The sequence below is a fragment of the Typopeltis vanoorti genome, chromosome 1, assembly GCF_054136105.1.
Source record: "Typopeltis vanoorti isolate ZY-2024b chromosome 1, IOZ_Tvanoo_1.0, whole genome shotgun sequence".
Taxonomy (NCBI): Eukaryota; Metazoa; Arthropoda; class Arachnida; order Uropygi; family Thelyphonidae; genus Typopeltis; species Typopeltis vanoorti.
In genome coordinates, this window is record NC_143549.1 from 27,131,583 (window position 1) to 27,149,537 (window position 17,955).

Below are 17,955 nucleotides of genomic sequence, written 5' to 3' on the forward strand. Positions count from 1 at the left end.
GTAAGATGATTTAAATATACTCAAATTTGAGCAAAGGATAGTGATTACCAGTTTGATGTGACAAACTGAGTTTATATAATTTGGATTGGAAAGAATTACAGGCTTTGTATTATATATTGATGAAACGGTACTGAAAGAAATTGAAACTAAGAATTTCAGGGGAATATAAGGAGTTCAGATTCAGAGATTACATTGCAAAGGCAGGCAAAAACAGTACTAAGGATTCACTTGAATACAGAAAAAAAAAAAGATAGGTCTATAGAATACCTTTCACCTCCATAGAAAATAACTTTTTTTTTTCTGCCTATCGAAAAAATATTTCTGGCTAAAAATTTGTTTGGTAGGTGAAAAAAGGAGATAGCATAGAAACATAATTTCCAAATGGGTTTTACAGGATATTTCTAGATTCATATAAGAAGGATAAATGAAGAGATCACCCTCTCTTAGTGTCTGTGGTTAGCAAGAATGTGAGGATTAGAGAGTTTCTTGGAGAATGGTGAATGGAATAGGTTGCTGAAGATAGTTATGCATGCAGTTGTGGAAATAATGTTTAGTATGGATCTCCTGTGCAAAGCCTGAGAACTTTATGGAAATGTATGATCAGAGCCATCGCCAGATTAGATTGTACCCTGCGGCAAACAATTAAATAACGCCCTTGATGGATCATAAGACAAAAATATAAGAAAATCTCCAACTGCTATTTTGTTTTTATTACAAGAGAAACATTAATGAAATGATTGCATAATAATATTAATTAAATGTTTCTCTATGGGGATATTGCATAATAAAACTGTTTATAAGCTCTTTTAAATTTAAATTATAAGCTATGTCCGTCTCTATCGACATAGTTGCTAGACCAACCAATCTTTCTTGGGTCATTGCTGTTTGTAAATAATTTTTAATCAGTTTAAGCTTGGAAAAACTTCTTTCTGCACTTGCTACGCTAACAGGAATTGTTAGCATAGCAATGGCACCCATCACAATATGGCTGAATGAGCACCCTTATTAAGCCGCGGCATGAGGCAGGCTGCCTCTATGCTACACCCTGTCGACGGTACTGATAGTAATAATAATAAAAATCATTTTAAATCAATGAATAAAATCATAAAAATAATTTTATAATTTCATTATCAAATGTTTATTAAATCCATTGTGTACAGTGAGACTCAGAATTGGCACTCAGAGGACATTAAACAAAAATTCTCTTTTAAAAGATTTGCATTCATTTTCTCTAATACTTAGCTTTAAATGCAAAAATGCTTTCTAATAAATGTTTACATTTATATGTGAACATTTATTAGAAAGCATTTTTGTATTTAAACATACATTGAATTAAACCATTAATCAGAATATGGCAACAATGGTGAACCACAATAAAACTGCAGTTTTGATATCACCAATATATGAAAATTTTAGGTTGGCTTTTGTGGCTTGAAGTTGCTGAATATGAAAATATGATTGCTGAGTTCTTGGTCGTTTTCAGCTTCAACTATTAGGTTAGCTTGTGAAACAAAACAAAACAGGTTTTAAAAGAAAATCTAAGGCTCCTTTGTAACTTCCTGATGGGTTGAAATGCTGGTAACATGAATGCCTGATAACAGCATGCCAGCAGACTGGAAAACAGGATCTAAAAGTGCTCTGGCAACAGTAGACCATATCTGAAAAAGGAATATCTTTGATTAATGCTTACATTTATTTACTATATGTGTTGAGCAAAATTATATAAATTTTTAGCTATTACAGTGAACATGTTTGAAAATTAATTTAATTATCTGACAGATAATTAAATATAGTATTACTATACTAACTCACCTTCCTAGCCTGAGACTTATATTCCTCATGCAACTGTTCTCTTCCCCCAGATATCTCTCTCATTATATGTTTCAGTTGACTCCAAATCACTTTATCTTCTTCACTTGAGGTACACAATCTACCATTGATTGCAACAATTTTTTCTTAAGTACCTGCCATGCACCATTGCCTTTCCTTTCCTTCAAATTCTACCATTGTACTGCCCAAGCTAGTTTCTAAGTATGATAGTTGCCCACCTTATAATTGTACATAAACCCCTTCTAGCCTTGATACTCTTACATGCCTCTTCATTCTTCAAGTCAGAACTACATGGTCACCAACTGGAGGCAGGTATGACAGGTCCAAAACTCCTGGACTTGTATACTCCACCACAAAAATGGAAACAGTAGGAGAGAGGGAATGAGAGAGGGGTATGGGAATGCTAGAAGAGGAGAGAATGGAAACAGTAGGAGAGATGGAATGAGAGAGAGGCATGGGAGTGCTAGAGGAGGAGAGAATGGAAACAGTAGGAGAGATGGAATGAGAGAGAGGTATGGCAGTGCTAGAAGAGGAGAGAATGGAATGAGAGAGGGGTATGGGAGTGCTAGAAGAGGAGAAAATTAAAACAGTAGGAGAGAGGGAATGAAAGAAGAGGAGAAAATGGAAACAATAGGAGAGAGGGAATGGTAAGAAGTATAATGTATGGGGACTCAATGATCCGTGGTGTTCAAGATAGGATGCGTGAGGAGTGTTTGCCAGGAGGAACGACAGAAAGGGTGGCTTTGGCAGTTAAGAGAGATGAAGGGGTGGATGAGATGATTTTGATGGTGGGAACAAATGACTTGAGTAGTGGTGTAAATAGGGCAGCGAGAGATATGAGATTCTTGCTTGAGGTGGCACGAAAGAAGACACAGAGAGGAAAAATAGTGTGTGTATGTGTGTTGCCTAGGTATGATAATGACGAACTGAGCAGAAGAGCGGCAATATTGAATGACATAATAGCTAGAATGTGTGATAAGAGAGGACTGGAATATGTGGATGCTTGGAGTGCGTTTGAGGACAGAGAAGAATTGTATGCAAGAGACCACTTACATTTGAATGAGGAAGGACATAGGCATCTGGAGAGATTGCTGTTCTGAAAAAGTCAGTGTGTCTCAGGGAGGATGGTAGCAGGGGTGGCCTCTTGTGGGAATGGGTACTTGGGAGAAGGGGGATGACATCAGGTAACACTGAGCTCAGTGGAGTCTAGAGGGGATAATGCTAGGTATAGAAACAACAGCATTTATATGCTATATACTAATGCCAAGAGTATCCGGAATAAGGGAGAGGAATTGGTGGTGCAGATAGCATCAGCCTGGCCAAAAATCACTGAGACATGGTTGACAGACGAGGATATAATAACAGGAATAGAAATTGGCAGGTACAGCATTTTTCAGTAGGATAGGAAGGGAAAGCGTGGTGGTGGAGTACCACTTATGATAAGTGACGACCTATGTCCTCTAAGAGTGGAGACTTTGAAAGGCAGTGACTAATGATTTTGAAAGCATATGGTGTGAGGTAGAAGTGAGTAAGACAGGATATTTAGTGGGGTGTTGCTACAGACCCAAAAGTACAGAGAGTAGGGACCAGGAAATGTTTAGACAGTTGAGTTTTGCAAGTGCAAGAAGAATGATTGTTATGGGAGATTTTAACTACAGTAGTATAAGCTGGGGAGAGGAAGATGCATGTAGCAATAAGGGAATGGGATTTCTAGAATTCTTGAGGGACAAATGTCTTAGGCAACATGTAACAGAGGGAACAAGAGGTTCAAGAGTTTTGGATTTGGTTATAGTATCAGAAGAGTTGATAATAACTGAGATGACATCTCTCCCACCAGTTGGATTTGGTTTTGACTTGGAAAATTAATAGAAATGCAGGAGTCTCAAAGAGACAGGAACATATGTGGAATTATAAGGCAGGTGATTATAATAGTCTAAGACTTTTATAATCACCTGCCTTATAATCACCTCCCTCAATGAAACTTGGGGAAGTTTCATGGAGGGTGGAATTGGAAGGCCGGGATATCATTAGTGCGTGGGAAATTATGAAAGAATATTTGTTAGCAGCAATGGTAAGATGTATACCACGAGTGAATAAGAAATCACAATTTGGAGTAAACTGGATGACAAACAATATTAAACAGGAATTGCATGCGAAAAAGAGGCTGTGGAAGAGAAGCAGACAGGAGAAGAGAAGATGCATGAAGAGTATAAGACACAGGCCAGAAGAGTGACTAGTATGGTAAGGAAGACAAAACTGGAATATGAGAGGAGATTAGCCCTAAGATCCAATGAAACTAGGGAATTTTTTAGATATGTGGCCAGTAGGAGAAGAAATGACTATGGAAGAATGATATTGTGGGATAAAAATGGGAATAGAGTGACTGATGCAGAGGACATAGCAGAATTGTTCAATATCCACTTTATTGGAGTATTTCATCCTGGAGGAGTCAGTTTTAATGCTAGAGGGAAAGGTTCAAGGTTTAGAGATACAGGAGGAGAGTGTGTTTCAAATGCTGAGTATTCTGGATGTCAGTAAAGCTGTGGGACTGGATGGTATTTCACCATGAGTTTTGAGAGAATGTGCTAGGGAACTGACAGTGCCTTTGATCTGGCTTTTCAATGAAATTCTGGCTTCGGCAAAGGTACCCAGGGAATGGAAGGAAGGTAAGATAGTGCCATTGCATAAGGGTGGTAACAGACTGGAAGTGTCTAATTATAGGCCAGTTTGTGTGTCATCAGTAGTTGTTAAGATCTTGGAGAAAGTAGTGAAGGACCGTATACAGCATTGGCAGATGACGGTAATGTTATCTGTGAGAGTCAACATGGATTTGTGAAGGGGTGCTCTTATTTTAGCAATGTGCTAGCCTTTTATGATAAAGTTACAAGAGCATTAGATGAGGGAAAGGCATATACTGCCGTTTTCTTAGACTTAGTGAAGGCATTTGACAGGGTGCCATATGATAAGCTATTATTTAAGTTGCAGCACATGGGTCTGGATGTCAGATTGGTCAAATGGATTCAGAATTGGCTGTCCGATAGGTATCAGAGAGTTGTGTATGGTGGGGCAGGTTCAAGGAAGCATAGGGTTACAAGTCGGGTCCCACAGGGCTCAGTGCTGGGACCTATATTGTTTAACCTTTATATCAATGACATTGTCAGTGGATTGCAGGGGGATGTTCAGTTGTTTGCAGATGATGCAAAGCTGGGAAGGATTATTAGTAATAGTGCAGATGTGGTAGCCCTGCAAGAGGATTTGAATAAGCTAGATAGATGGGCAAATGAATGGGGGCTTCAGTTATTTTTAAGTTTAAATTATTATTAAATTTAAGGTCTTGTGGTTTGGGAAACATCGATGGGACACCGCATACTCTATGGGAGGAGTTATACTGGAGGAAGTAGGGGAGATAAGAGATCTGGGATTGATGATTGATAGAAACCTGAAATTTAGGGGACATATTGCAAAAGTGGTGAAGGTAACACAGAGGATTGCTGTAATAATGAGAAGAACACTGACCTGCAGAGATAAAACAGTTATCATTCCGTTGTATAAGACCCTGATGAGACCACACTTGGACTATTGTTCTCAAATTTGGTACCCAGGATTTGAAGGGGATAAATTAACTGTGGAAAGGGTACAAAGGCGAATAACAAAGATGGTTTCAGGACTGTACAATGATAGTTATGAGGATCAGCTGAGGGAATGTGGACTGCAGAGTTTGCTGGATAGAAGGAGAGATGATATGATTGAGACTTTTAAACTGTTGAGAGGTAGTTACAGGGTTGACACTGGGGAGTTCTTTCACTTGGTTGAACAGCGGGAAGGAGTGATGACAAGAGGCCATCCCTGGAAGTTACGAAAGGAAACTGTGAGCAAGAGGGTAAGGAGTGGTTTCTTTGCATGGAGGGTGGTTGAACCATGGAATGCATTGCCTGATGGAGTGGTGAGAGTGAGAATGGTCAATGAGTTCAAGGAGTGGTATGACAGACTTTGTGTTTCTTATGAAGGACCTGCCATGATGAGTCTTTTCACTCCATGTTAAAATTTTCACTCTCGAGAGAGCTTCATTCATTGAGAATGAAAGCACAGTCAGGAAAACTAAAGTAATTAGGGTGGTTGCAGATAAGTGTGTGTGTGTGAAGGCACCCATGAAGTGAATGAGTGTGTGAATGAACAAAAAAATGCAGAATCTAGTCTCTCATTGAATGGGGTAGTCAATTCAGAATGTAAGGATGGTGGGGAGCCTAAGGGGATGCTACAGTTTCTATATACTAATGCTAGAAGCATGAGGAATAAGAGGGAAAGGGTTATAGGCATTAGTGTGACTTAGCTAACAGCAGATGACATTGTTACAGGGATAGAATGTGATAGGTTTAGTATTTTCAGGAAAGATAGAGTAGACAGGACAGGGGTCGGGGTATTGCTGATGATACCAGATGAATTGTAGCCAACAAGATTAGGAGTCAGTAGAAAAGATTGCAGTTCTGTTGAATCAACCTGGTGTGAGATTGATGCCAATAGGACAAAATATAAAATTGGTTGCTGCTATAGGCCAAGATGATATGGAAGATATATATCAGCAGATTAGTACAAGGAGTACAAGTCTAGTAATTATTATGGGGGAACTTCAAGTTTAAAGACATGGACTGGAAGGAGGAAAAACCATGTGGCAGGAAGGAAATGGAATTTTTATAACTTACTGAGAGGTAATTACTTGAAGCAGAATATAACAGAGGAGACTTGGGATATGAGAGTGTTATAGGGTCAGAAGACCTGTCCATAACAAGGTGGCTTTGTTCCTTGTAGGTCTTTACGCCATGGTGCCGCTTCAAGCTGCTGCCTAAGAATGTTCGCAGTGAAAGGGAGATAGTTAAGGGATATCTGGAGGAAGCAATATCACACTGTATATCCAAGGCTAGGAGGGTAAACTGGGTAGGAGTTAGATGGATGAGTAGCATTATTAAGCATGAGCTGCACAAAAAAAGAAAATGTTGTGGAAGGTATACAAATACAAGGGCCAGCTGACTCAAGAACTGAACTGTACAAGGATCAAGCAAGAAGGTGATCAGCATGGTAAGGAAGGCAAAATCAGATTATAAGAAAAAATTAGCCAAGCTGGTGAAAGGAAATCCCAAAGAGTTTTTTTGAGCTGGCTTGGTTGGCCAAGTGGTTAGCGTATCTGCTCTGCAGCCAAAAGGCTTCAGGTTTGAATCCTGCTGTGGGCATGGATCTTTGTGATTGTCTGGGAAAATATTAGTGGTGGCCGACAGTAGATGGCATTGGGTAGATGATGTGATTGATGGTTGTGGTGGAAACGGAGATTTGAGTGGGAGATGGAGAGTTGTAGAGTAGGTGCCCTCCCTCGATGAGTCTTGAGCACCTTGGAGGTGTAAAATAATAATAATATGTGGCAAGTAGGAGGAAGAATGACTATGGAAGGATAATTTTAATGAGTGCAGAGTAAGAGACATTAACAGAGTAACTTTAATGAGTAACAGAGGCAAACAAAATTGTTGAGCTACTGAGTGATCATTTTGCAAGGATATATCATCCAAGTGAAGATATTGTTGTGGCAGAGACAACAGGGACTGATGTGAGAATAGAGGCTGATGAATTGCAAGTACTTAATATATTGCAGGGTCTGAATATAAATACAGCTGTGGAATTAGATCAGATATTAGCTTGCATTTTAAGAGAATGTGCAGGTGAACTGGTGATGCCTTTGACTAGACTGTTTAAGTTAAGTCTCAGTTCCAGCAAAGTCCCAAGAGAGTGAAAGGAGGGCAAAATAATTCCTTTACATAAAGAATGACCTAAGTCTGTGGCAGCAAATTATAGACCAATCATTATCTCAGGAGTGGTGGTAAAAATACTGGAAAAGTTGGCCCAAAAGAGAATTCAGGAATGGGTGGATAAGAATATGATACTCCATGGGAAACGGGGAAACGGGGAGCAGGGAAACGGGGAGGCTCAGGGTGGACAGGGATACACAGCGTGAGAAAGGTGGATGCTCCAAGAGGAGGTGAGAGAATGTGTAGGCAGGAAAGTAATGGGATGATCAGGGATCAAAAGGAAACAGATGGAATTGCAAAGGGTTCTAAAATGAAGAAGCAGAAAGGGAAATGGCCCCAGTCCAGCATGGAGAGATCACATCGAGTGAGTGGTATCAGTGGAACTAGCTGTAGATCCAGAAATGAGTTGTTGTGTTTGTATACCAATGCTAGAAGTATAAGAAACAAGGCGGATGAAATGGTTGCACTAATTGCGTCTGTGCACCCAGAGATTGTCGGAATAAGTGAGACATGGTTAGATGAGGATGACATCCTGACAGGAATAGCGATGGAAAGGTATGATGTGTTTCGTGAGGATAGAAGGGGTAAAAAGGGAGGGGGAGTGCTATTGATGATAGAGAAAGAGTTATGTCCATACAAGGTAGAGATGCAAGGGGGAAATGGGGCCAGTGGTTTTGAGGCAGTATGGTGTGAGATAGAGGTGAATAGAATCAAATACTTGGTGGGATGTTGTTATAGACCTGGTAATGTGGATGGTGGTGATAGTGAAATGTATAGTCAAATAAGCCAAGCAAATAAGAAAAGGGTGATCATTATGGGTGATTTTAATTATGGCAATATAGACTGGAATGAAGAGATAGCAACTGGAAGTAAAGAAAATGAGTTTCTTGAGTTTTTGAGGGATAACTACCTCAGACAGTATGTAACAGAGGGCACAAGAGGATTAAGGGTCTTGGATTTGGTCATCTCATCGGAGGATGTAATTATCAATGAGGTATCAAATCATCCACCAATTGGTGAAAGTGACCATGAGGTGATTACTTGGGTGGTTGCCAGCAGTGCAAGGACCCCTGTGAAAAAAGGGTATATGTGGAACTACAAGGGGGGTGATTATGAAGAGCTCAGGAGACAGCTTGCAGGTGTAGCATGGAATGAGGAGTTAGCTGGAAAAGAGATCAATGCAGCTTGGGGGATTTTCAAAAAATATTTAGTGGATGCAATGTCTAAATGTATACCACGGGTGAGAAGGTTAAATAAGTTAGGTGTGAGATGGATGAATAAAGAGATTAAGCATGCAATACAGAGAAAAAGGGCATTGTGGAGGCAGCATAAGAGAAGTGGAAGTAACCAATTTCATGAGTTCTACAAAGACCAGGCAAGGAGAGTGACTTGGTTGGTGAGAGTAGCTAAAGAGAGGTATGAACAGCAGTTAGCTAATGAAGCTAAAAAGAATCCTAGGGAGTTCTTTCGATATGTAGCCAGCAAAAGAAAGAATGATTATGGAAGGATGACATTGATTGGAGGAAATGGTATAAAGACAGCTGTTGCAGAATGTGTGGTGGAGATACTTAATGAGCAGTTCATAAAGATCTTTCAATCTTGTGAATGTGACTTCATGGAGAGATTAAGAGCAGTTGATGATGGGGAGGAGAGACTGACTGTAAGTGAGCAAGAGGTGTTTGGGGAGTTGAGTAAACTAGATGTAAATAAGGCTGTGGGACTTGATAATATATCACCACGTATTCTGAAGGAATGTGCCAGAGAGTTGACACCTGCCTTGACATATTTTTTTAATACGAGTCTTGCACTTGGTCAAGTCCCTAAAGAGTGGAAGGAGGGCAAGATTGTGCCACTTCATAAAGGAGGTGATCGAACTCAAGCATCAAACTATAGGCCTATCTGTGTGTCGGGTGTTGTGGTTAAGTTGTTGGAGAAGCTTGTGAGAGCTAGAATCCAGAGTTGGGTTGACAACAATGGTATAATCTTTGATGGACAGCATGGATTTGCTAAAGGGAGGTCGTGTTTTAGTAATCTACTTACTTATTACAATAAAGTGACTGCTTCCTTGGACAGAGGAGAAGGATACACAGTAATATACTTGGATTTCGCAAAAGCTTTTGATAGAGTGCCTCATGATAAGTTGACAGTCAAACTAGAGCAGATGGGGTTGGATATTAGATTAGTGCATTGGATTGGAGACTGGCTATCTGATAGGTATCAACAAGTTGTGTATGGGGTGCAATATCCAGGAAAAGGAAAGTCACTAGTGGAGTGCCTCAGGGATCTGTTTTAGGGCCATTACTATTTAACTTGTATATTAATGATATTGGCGAAGATTTGGATGGAGATATTCAGTTGTTTGCAGATGATGCAAAGTTGGGAAGAACCATAAAGAGTAGTGAAGATGTTGTGGCCTTGCAAGAAGACTTGAATAAATTGAGTGATTGGGCAAGCAAATGGGGGTGTGAGTTCAATGTTGCAAAATGTAAGGTTTTAAAATTTGGAAAACAAAGATGGGATGCAGAATTTATGCTTGGTAAGAATATATTGTTGGAAGTAGAAGAAATAAGAGATCTGGGAGTGATAGTGGATAAGGATCTAAAATTTAGGGGTCACATCGCCAAAATTGTGAAGACAACACAAAGACTTCTGGGAATGATGAGGAGGACACTGACGTGTAGAAGTAGGGAGATTCTTGTTCCATTGTATAAGGCTTTGATTAGGCCACACATGGACTATTGTGCCCAGATTTGGTCACCTGGTTTTCAGAAGGATGAGGAGATGTTGGAAAGGGTCCAAAGGCGACTGACTAAGGTAGTTTCTGACCTCTGGAATGTCGAGTATGAGGAAAGATTGAAAAGATGTAATTTGCAGAGACTAGTGGAGAGAAGGAAGAGGGGAGATATGATAGAGACCTACAAGTTGGTAAGGGGTTGCTATAGGATCAATGGTGGAGAAGTTCTACAGCGAATAGTGGGAGATCAGGGGAGAACCGAGGTCATCCCTGGAAACTGTATAAAGAGGGTGTGAGTAGGGGAGTGAGAGGCAGGTTTTTTTCGTGCAGAGTTGTGAATGATTGGAATGCCTTGCCTGAGAGTGTGGTGTCTGCAAGGAGTTTGAATGTGTTTAAGACCCGGTATGATGAGATGTGTGTGAGATAAAAGGACCTCCTAGATGAGTCTTTGACTCCATGAGGTCTTGTTTAATAATAATAATAATAATAATAATAATAATAATAATGAGGGACAGCATGGCTTTTTGAAGGGTCGATCATGCTTTAGTAATTGACTAACATTTTTATAATAGAGTGATAGCTGAGTTGGATAAAGGGAATGGCTACATGATGATACTACTGGAATTTGCAAAGCTCTATCCATACTCATTTGTTGCAGTTTGCCTAACCGAGTTCCATGTAGGATCTTGTCAAACTGAAACAAATGGGGATGATATGAAACTGATGATGTGAATTGAAGGGGTGATGATGGGCAGATACCAAAAAGTAGTATATGGAGAAGCAGAATCCAGGAGAAGGCAGTTAACTAGTGGTGTGCCTCATGGCTCTGTGCTGGGACCACTGCTATTTAATTTGTACATAAATGATATAAGGAAATAATTTGAAGGGAGATATTTGATTATTTATTTGATAAATAATCAAATTATATAAGATATTATTCAGTTGTTTGCTGATGCAAAGTTGGGTAGGATATTAGTTAATCACAGTGAAGTAGAGAGCTTGCAAGATGATTTAAATAAACTGACATTATGGATATTAGTTTAATATGAAAAAGTGTAAAACTATGCATTTTGGAATACAGAGATTACAAGCTGTGTACCGCATTCAGGGAACTGTACTCCAGAAAACTCATGAAAGCAAGGATTTTGGGGTAGTAGTATTAGTAGAGAGTAAGAGTTGCATTTTAGAGGACATATTGCTAAAGTAGCCAGGGTAGTTCATAGAATTAGTTGGTTACTGAAGAACACACTAACAAGCAGAGATAAGGGAGTTATCATATTACTTTATAAACCCTTGATATGATTACATCTGAATTACTGTTCTCACGTCCTAGTCACCCAGGTTTCTTGGGACTGTGGAAGTGATGGAGAGGATCGAGAGGTGAGTGGTCTGTGGGCTTCCTATGAGGATAGATTGAGGGTTTTTGGATTGCAAAAGTTGTTTGATAGACGAAAAAGTGGAATATGATAGAAACATTTGTTACTTAAAGGCTTTTATAGGATTGATGCAGGTGAAATGTTTCAATTCTTGGCTAGAGAGAGCAGAACAAGAGGTCATTCCTGGAAGTAGGGGAGGAACATGGTTAGCAAGGGCATGAGGACTAGATTTCTTGCTTGGAGAGTGGTGAATGAATGGAATTGGTTACTTGAGTCAGTTGTGAGCGCTCAATCTGTTAATGGTTTCAAGGAGAAGTACGATAGACAGTACTGATAGGTTGTGTCTCCCACGATGAGTCTTAGGATTCCATGGAAGTGCCCGTGCAGTTGTAATGATAACAATAATTCTTAAAAATAATTTTACTGATAAGAGCTAATGAAAGGGATAAGAATTTTATCTGCTCAGAATAATAGCTCTTAAAATCACAAAGCAAGTTTTTTTTTTTTTTTCCCTTGTAGAGTGGCAAGTGATTTGAACTCTTTGCATGAGAGCATAATGAATTGCAAAATCACTAAACAAGTTTAACACATAGTTTAATGAGCACTATATTTCACAGTGAGCCTACCAGTGAGTTTCTGACTACATTAACATCTGCAGAGGTGATAATAATAATAACAATTTCCCATTGAGTTACTTGCCTTTCTAATAACAAAGAACAACATTTCGATAATCCTGATGACAGGGGTTAGCATCCATATCTGTCCAAGTGTCAATAGGGAGAAGATTAGTCCCCAAATAAAACCACAAGGGATTGCAATAATCGCTGCCAGTATACGGTACACCCAAAATTTCGTTCCAGAAAACATAATGTAGGCCAAACGCCAGATATTGTCGAATGCATGGGAAGCATCAGGTTCAGCCAAAACATCTTCAAATACAATCTAGAAAATATAAATAAAGAACGATAAATAAATTTAATAAAAAGTTCATAAGAAATACCTTATTATATTTTAGTGTGTGTGTGTACACTGTTTTCTATTGTGTGTGAATATATATATATATTTTTTTTTTTAAAAATAGAGATTTAATGACTTTAAACCAAGATAAAATATTAAGTTTTAATGAAAACGATACTAGTTTCAGCTTTTTACAGCCTTCATCAGGTATCCACTAAAGGTAGAAAATAATAATAAAAATTGAAGTTTCTAAAAAAATGTATGTGTTCAAGATACCAAGTAATTTTATATAAACTTGCTTACTTGGGAAATAGAATTAAAAACCAAGTTGATATAAAATTACTTGGTATCTTGAATACATAATATACCCAAGTTAAAAAACTTTCTACATCTATCTCTTATCCTGAGATTTTATTTAATAAGGTCAAAGCATCTTGTGGCAACTTGTTTAGGTAAATTTCATATAAGCTCTGCATTACTTCAACCTTCGTATTTCAGGTCTGGCTCCCACTGACAAGACCTCAATAAAGGTCGAAACCGGTCTGGGTAGTGACCCCTGCCTTTAATGCATAGCATCATACATCTCTGCAAGGGGATGTGCTTTGCATTAGAGGAAAAATTCTTATGGAAAGTGATCAGATCTTAATCCACCTTTACCACAAGTTGCCTCAGTCCTGCACTACGTGCAGGTGCAAACTTGACATACTTGTCTGTTTGCTCACTTGGGAAATAGGATTAAAAATCAAGTTTATATAAAATTACTTGGTATCTTGAAAAAAAAAAAAAAAAATAAATAAATATATATATATATATATATATATATATATACATACATATATCAGTGGCATTGCATGCCCATCCGATTGGGTGTGCTGTCGTGGCTTATGTGACCTGCTCTACAAAATTCACATTAATTTGACTGTATGATCGCATTTTTTTCGGATGTATGAAAGTTTTGAGAGTGTATAGCGTGTCAGCACTCATCTTAATTGATCTAATGCAATTAATTGTAGGATAACTTTGAATACTTTAATTTATCAATTAATTATAACCAAACCTGCACAGAGTGGGAGACAATGTGTTTGTTTTAAGATACTGTATATTAGAAAACAATAATGAAGGGGAATGCTATATTTAGTTCGTATATTTGAATTACTCAAAGGTGTAAAATTTGAAAGAGGAGAACGAGGCTTACCTCTTTCAACTATATTGTTTCCCATTGTAAGTATAGGCAAAAAAGTTATAAATTTATCAAAAAGTATATATATTAAAAACTTGTCTATATATAAAAACTTGCTTACCACATCAGTTCACACTTTGCGCATGCAAAACAGATGAAACTCAGAAAACAAAAAACAGCAACTTATGACAAATGACGATGTTCAATTGGATTGATTGACACAATAACCAATCATAGCATCCAGGTGCTATTGTCTCAGACTTCACCCAGCCTCACCTTCTGTGCAGCTTAAAACTGCCAGAATGCTAAGAATTTGACCTGCTGTGCCATCTGTACATCTTTTCAAAGGACTCAAAGGTGTATGTATTTTGAACGCACACCTATGTACACAAATGCAATGGAATGTTTATGCATTGAAAAGTGCCCTCTTTGTGAAGCATTAGTATATTATGTTTACTTTTACGAATCACGCAAAGTCTGGAAACAATTAGGGGAGTCTTTAATGGGAATAAATGCAAAAATATAATATTGGTGATATTGCCATTCAGTGGATGAGCACCACACACCTAGCATATTCACCCCTGACACACACACACACACAATGCACACTATTTTCTATTGTATGTATATACACACACACATGCTGTTGACAAAATCTACAACATAAAAGTTCTTCTGCCATATATGGATCACTACATTGAAGGTTGATTTTATTTATAATTTTACGTTAGCAATAATGAGTGCACATGTGTGCATGTGTGTGTTGAAGAAAATTCTTATTAATAGAACCATAAGAAATTATTATTATTATCAACTGACCTCCATGGAGTCAGAGACTCATCATGGGAGGTACACAATATTGCACACAATGCTCATCCAACCATGCCTTAAAATGACTTAATGTGTCTATATTCACAACACACTCAGGCAATGCATTCCACTCTCTATGCAAAGAACCTCAACCTCACTCCTCTGCTCACACCTTCCTTACAAAGTTTCCAGCAATGTGTCGATTATATCCCCCCCCCCTCTCTTCCTACTATTCATGAGGCTTTGCAACTTACATTCTCTCAATCTGTTCTCATACTCCACATTCCAAAGACCACTGATCACCTTTGTCAATCTTCTCTGGACCCTTTCCAACATATCCTTATCACCATGAAAACCCAGTGACAAAATCTGTACACAATAATCCATATGAGGCCTGATCGAGGTCTTATACAATGGCATCATAATCTCTTTATTTCTGCATGTCAGCATCCTCTGTATCATTGCCATTATCCAATGTGGTGTCTTCACAACTTGTACAATGTGGCTCCTGAATTTCAGGTGTTGTGTCGGAAAAAGGGCTGACTCGCCATTCGTAATTTTGTTTCTGACCCAACACAGAGACAATGAAAACCCAAGGATAAGGACATGCTTATACTTCCAAGGACAGGGCTAAGGGAGTATTGTGTATATATTCACTCAAAGGTATATCAGCTTGACTGAGATTGTTAATGCTGAGTAAGCTAAGGAAATCTGTGTTTAAAACTAATATTATTTCTGTAAAATAAGCAAAGGAAAACTGTGTTACAGGACCAAAATTATTGTTATTTAATGTGCTTAAGAGATCTGTGTTTTAGAACCATGTAAGAATAGTTCAGAGTTAAGGTGGCCAATCGGCCGTAGCAAAGAATATGATGTAATCAAAAAGAGAGAGCGCTCGGAAGGCAAATATAAGGTGCCGCGCGAGACTCAAATGCTCTCTTGTTTTCTGTTCCTGCGTTCCTGTCCAAATCCTGGATAGCTGAGGAAGCTCGTCGCCGGTGCCCAGCAACAATCTCCTGGTTGCTGTTGTACCGAGTTGAATAAAGCCACCTAAGGAATGAAGTCAGAATTCCAGTAAAGAGCCGTTGGTGAACCATGCCAATGTATAGTCAGCGAAGGGCAACCTTCGAAGAAAGTGTACTTAAGTCACAGAGGCCATAGAAACACGTGGCTTGGAAGTACAGAAGTCTTGCCATATCGGAAGTGAAGGAAAGTAGGGGAAGTCACGGAAACCCCAAGAACAAAGACAAGATGGTAATGTACAACCTTTTCATACATATTATAGAGTTGTAAACGTAAAAAGGAATAGGAGCCAAGGATTTGAGGAGCTCCACACATTAACTTACCCATAGTGCCTTAATGACTGTTTGGACTAATTGTCTATGTCAAGTAAGCTGGTGCCATTCCAAGCTTGTGCCGAGAAGGGAACCTGATCTTTGAACTGTTTGTCAGGAGGAAGCTATTTGCCGTAGTGTTAGATATTAGCCTGATTTTTACTTAAATTTTGGGGATAGAGATATTGCAGAATTAGAATTTGTATTCCATGTTAAAATATAAGTTAGAATGAGTTTGATATGCCATGTCTAAAGTTTATATCTAATTGTGCCTAAGAAATGAGCACCGAGTAACCCTGTATGGATAAGTCGAGTCTGAGTTTAACAATATGACAGAGATATAGGATTTGTATTTTAAGCAAAGAGATTATAAATTTGGATATCTTAATCTAAAAAAAAGGGGGGGGAGCTCAGACTCTCAATTTAATTCAAGGAAGGTAATTTAGCATTGAAATTGTTACTTAAAGTGTATATCTATATTAGTGGTTTAATAAATGTATTCTTTTATATCAAAGTTCATGAGTTATGATTTTCTGACACTGAATTACCACTTATAAAACTTTTCGGACCTGTGAGTGAAGGGGGAAGCAATTCATGTAAGAAATAAAGGGAGGAAACCACGACTGCGCATCACGTGATCCCTAATAAATTAATGTTATTTATTTGAGTATTAGAATTTAGTTGCCGGCTTGCGCAGTCATTCAAAAAAATATAAATTTGTCGGCAATAAAATAACTGATATACATGAGAGATAAGTAAAGCATAGAGTACAGTAAAAGATAAGAATAATAAGAGAAAAAGAGACGTAAACTGAGACATAACACAGGTCCTTGTCCACCAACACTCCCAGATTTCTCATTTCCTCTACCTCCTTTAAAGTTTCCCCATCAAGTATGTATTTTGCATTGCATCATTGCTTACCAGATTTCAAAACCTTACACTTTGCAACATTGAACTGAAGTTCCACTTACCTGACCATTCATGCAATCTATTCAAGTCCTCCTGTAAGGTCACAACATCTGCTTGACTCTGCATTGCTCTCCCCAATTTTCCATCATCTGCAAACAGTTTCATATCACCAGTTAAATCCATCCCAATATCATTAACATACAAATTGAACAACAATGGCCCAAAACTGACCCCTGCAGTACACCACTGGTGACCTTCCTGTTTTGGAATACTGCACCCCTATATACAACTTTCTGATATCTATCTGACAGCCTGTCACTGATCCAACTCAAAAGACTGTTTTCCAAGCCCATCTGTTTCAATTTATGATTATTATTATTATTATATAACATTCTGGTAATGCATTCCATTTACTGACAATTCCCCATTGTAAAAAAATCTATCCTCACACTCCCCCTCTTCACCACACTTTTACATAACTTCCAGGAATGACTTCTGGTTCTTACCCTTTCACATTCTATTCTTTTTATAATCCCCTTTGGATTAATCTGATAAAATCCTCTCACTAACTTAAATGTCTCTATCATATCAACTCTCTTCCTCCTATATACCAAACTCTGCAATCCACATTTGTTCAACCTCTCTCTCTCTCTCTCCATAGCCAGCATTCCAAACTCCCAAAATTGTCTTAGTCACTCTCTCTGGACCCTCTCCAATGTCTCTGCATCACACTGAAAACCATGTGACCAGATTATTATTATTATTATTATTCAGGCCTCCATGGAGTCCAAAGACTCATCGAGGGAGGTCCTTCCTAAGACATAAAGTCTGTCAAGACTCATCGAGGGGAGGTCCCCCCCCTGGGAAACACAAAGTCTATCATACCACTCTTTAAACTCACTGACCGTTCTCGCTCCCACCACTCCATCAGGCAATGCATTCCACGGCTCAACCACCCTCCACACAAAGAAACCACTCCTTACCCTCTTGCTCACAGTTTCCTTTCGTAACTTCCAGGGATGGCCTCTTGTCA

At 38.6% G+C, this 17,955-nt stretch overlaps 1 protein-coding gene across 1 annotated transcript in view; it reads right to left on the minus strand.

Annotated features, from left to right (window-relative positions):
• Nucleotides 1-1,114: 1,114 nt before the first annotated feature.
• The window catches only part of LOC150109853 (caveolin-1-like), a 105,545-nt gene continuing 88,704 nt past the window's right edge, over nt 1,115-17,955 (minus strand). The window contains exons 3-4 of the mRNA XM_090415367.1: nt 12,432-12,674; nt 1,115-1,658 (exon numbers count right to left, since the gene is read on the minus strand). Of these exons, the coding sequence (XP_090271493.1) occupies nt 1,539-1,658; nt 12,432-12,674 (363 nt within the window). The 3' untranslated portion in view covers nt 1,115-1,538. The remainder of the gene's footprint in view (nt 1,659-12,431; nt 12,675-17,955) is intronic.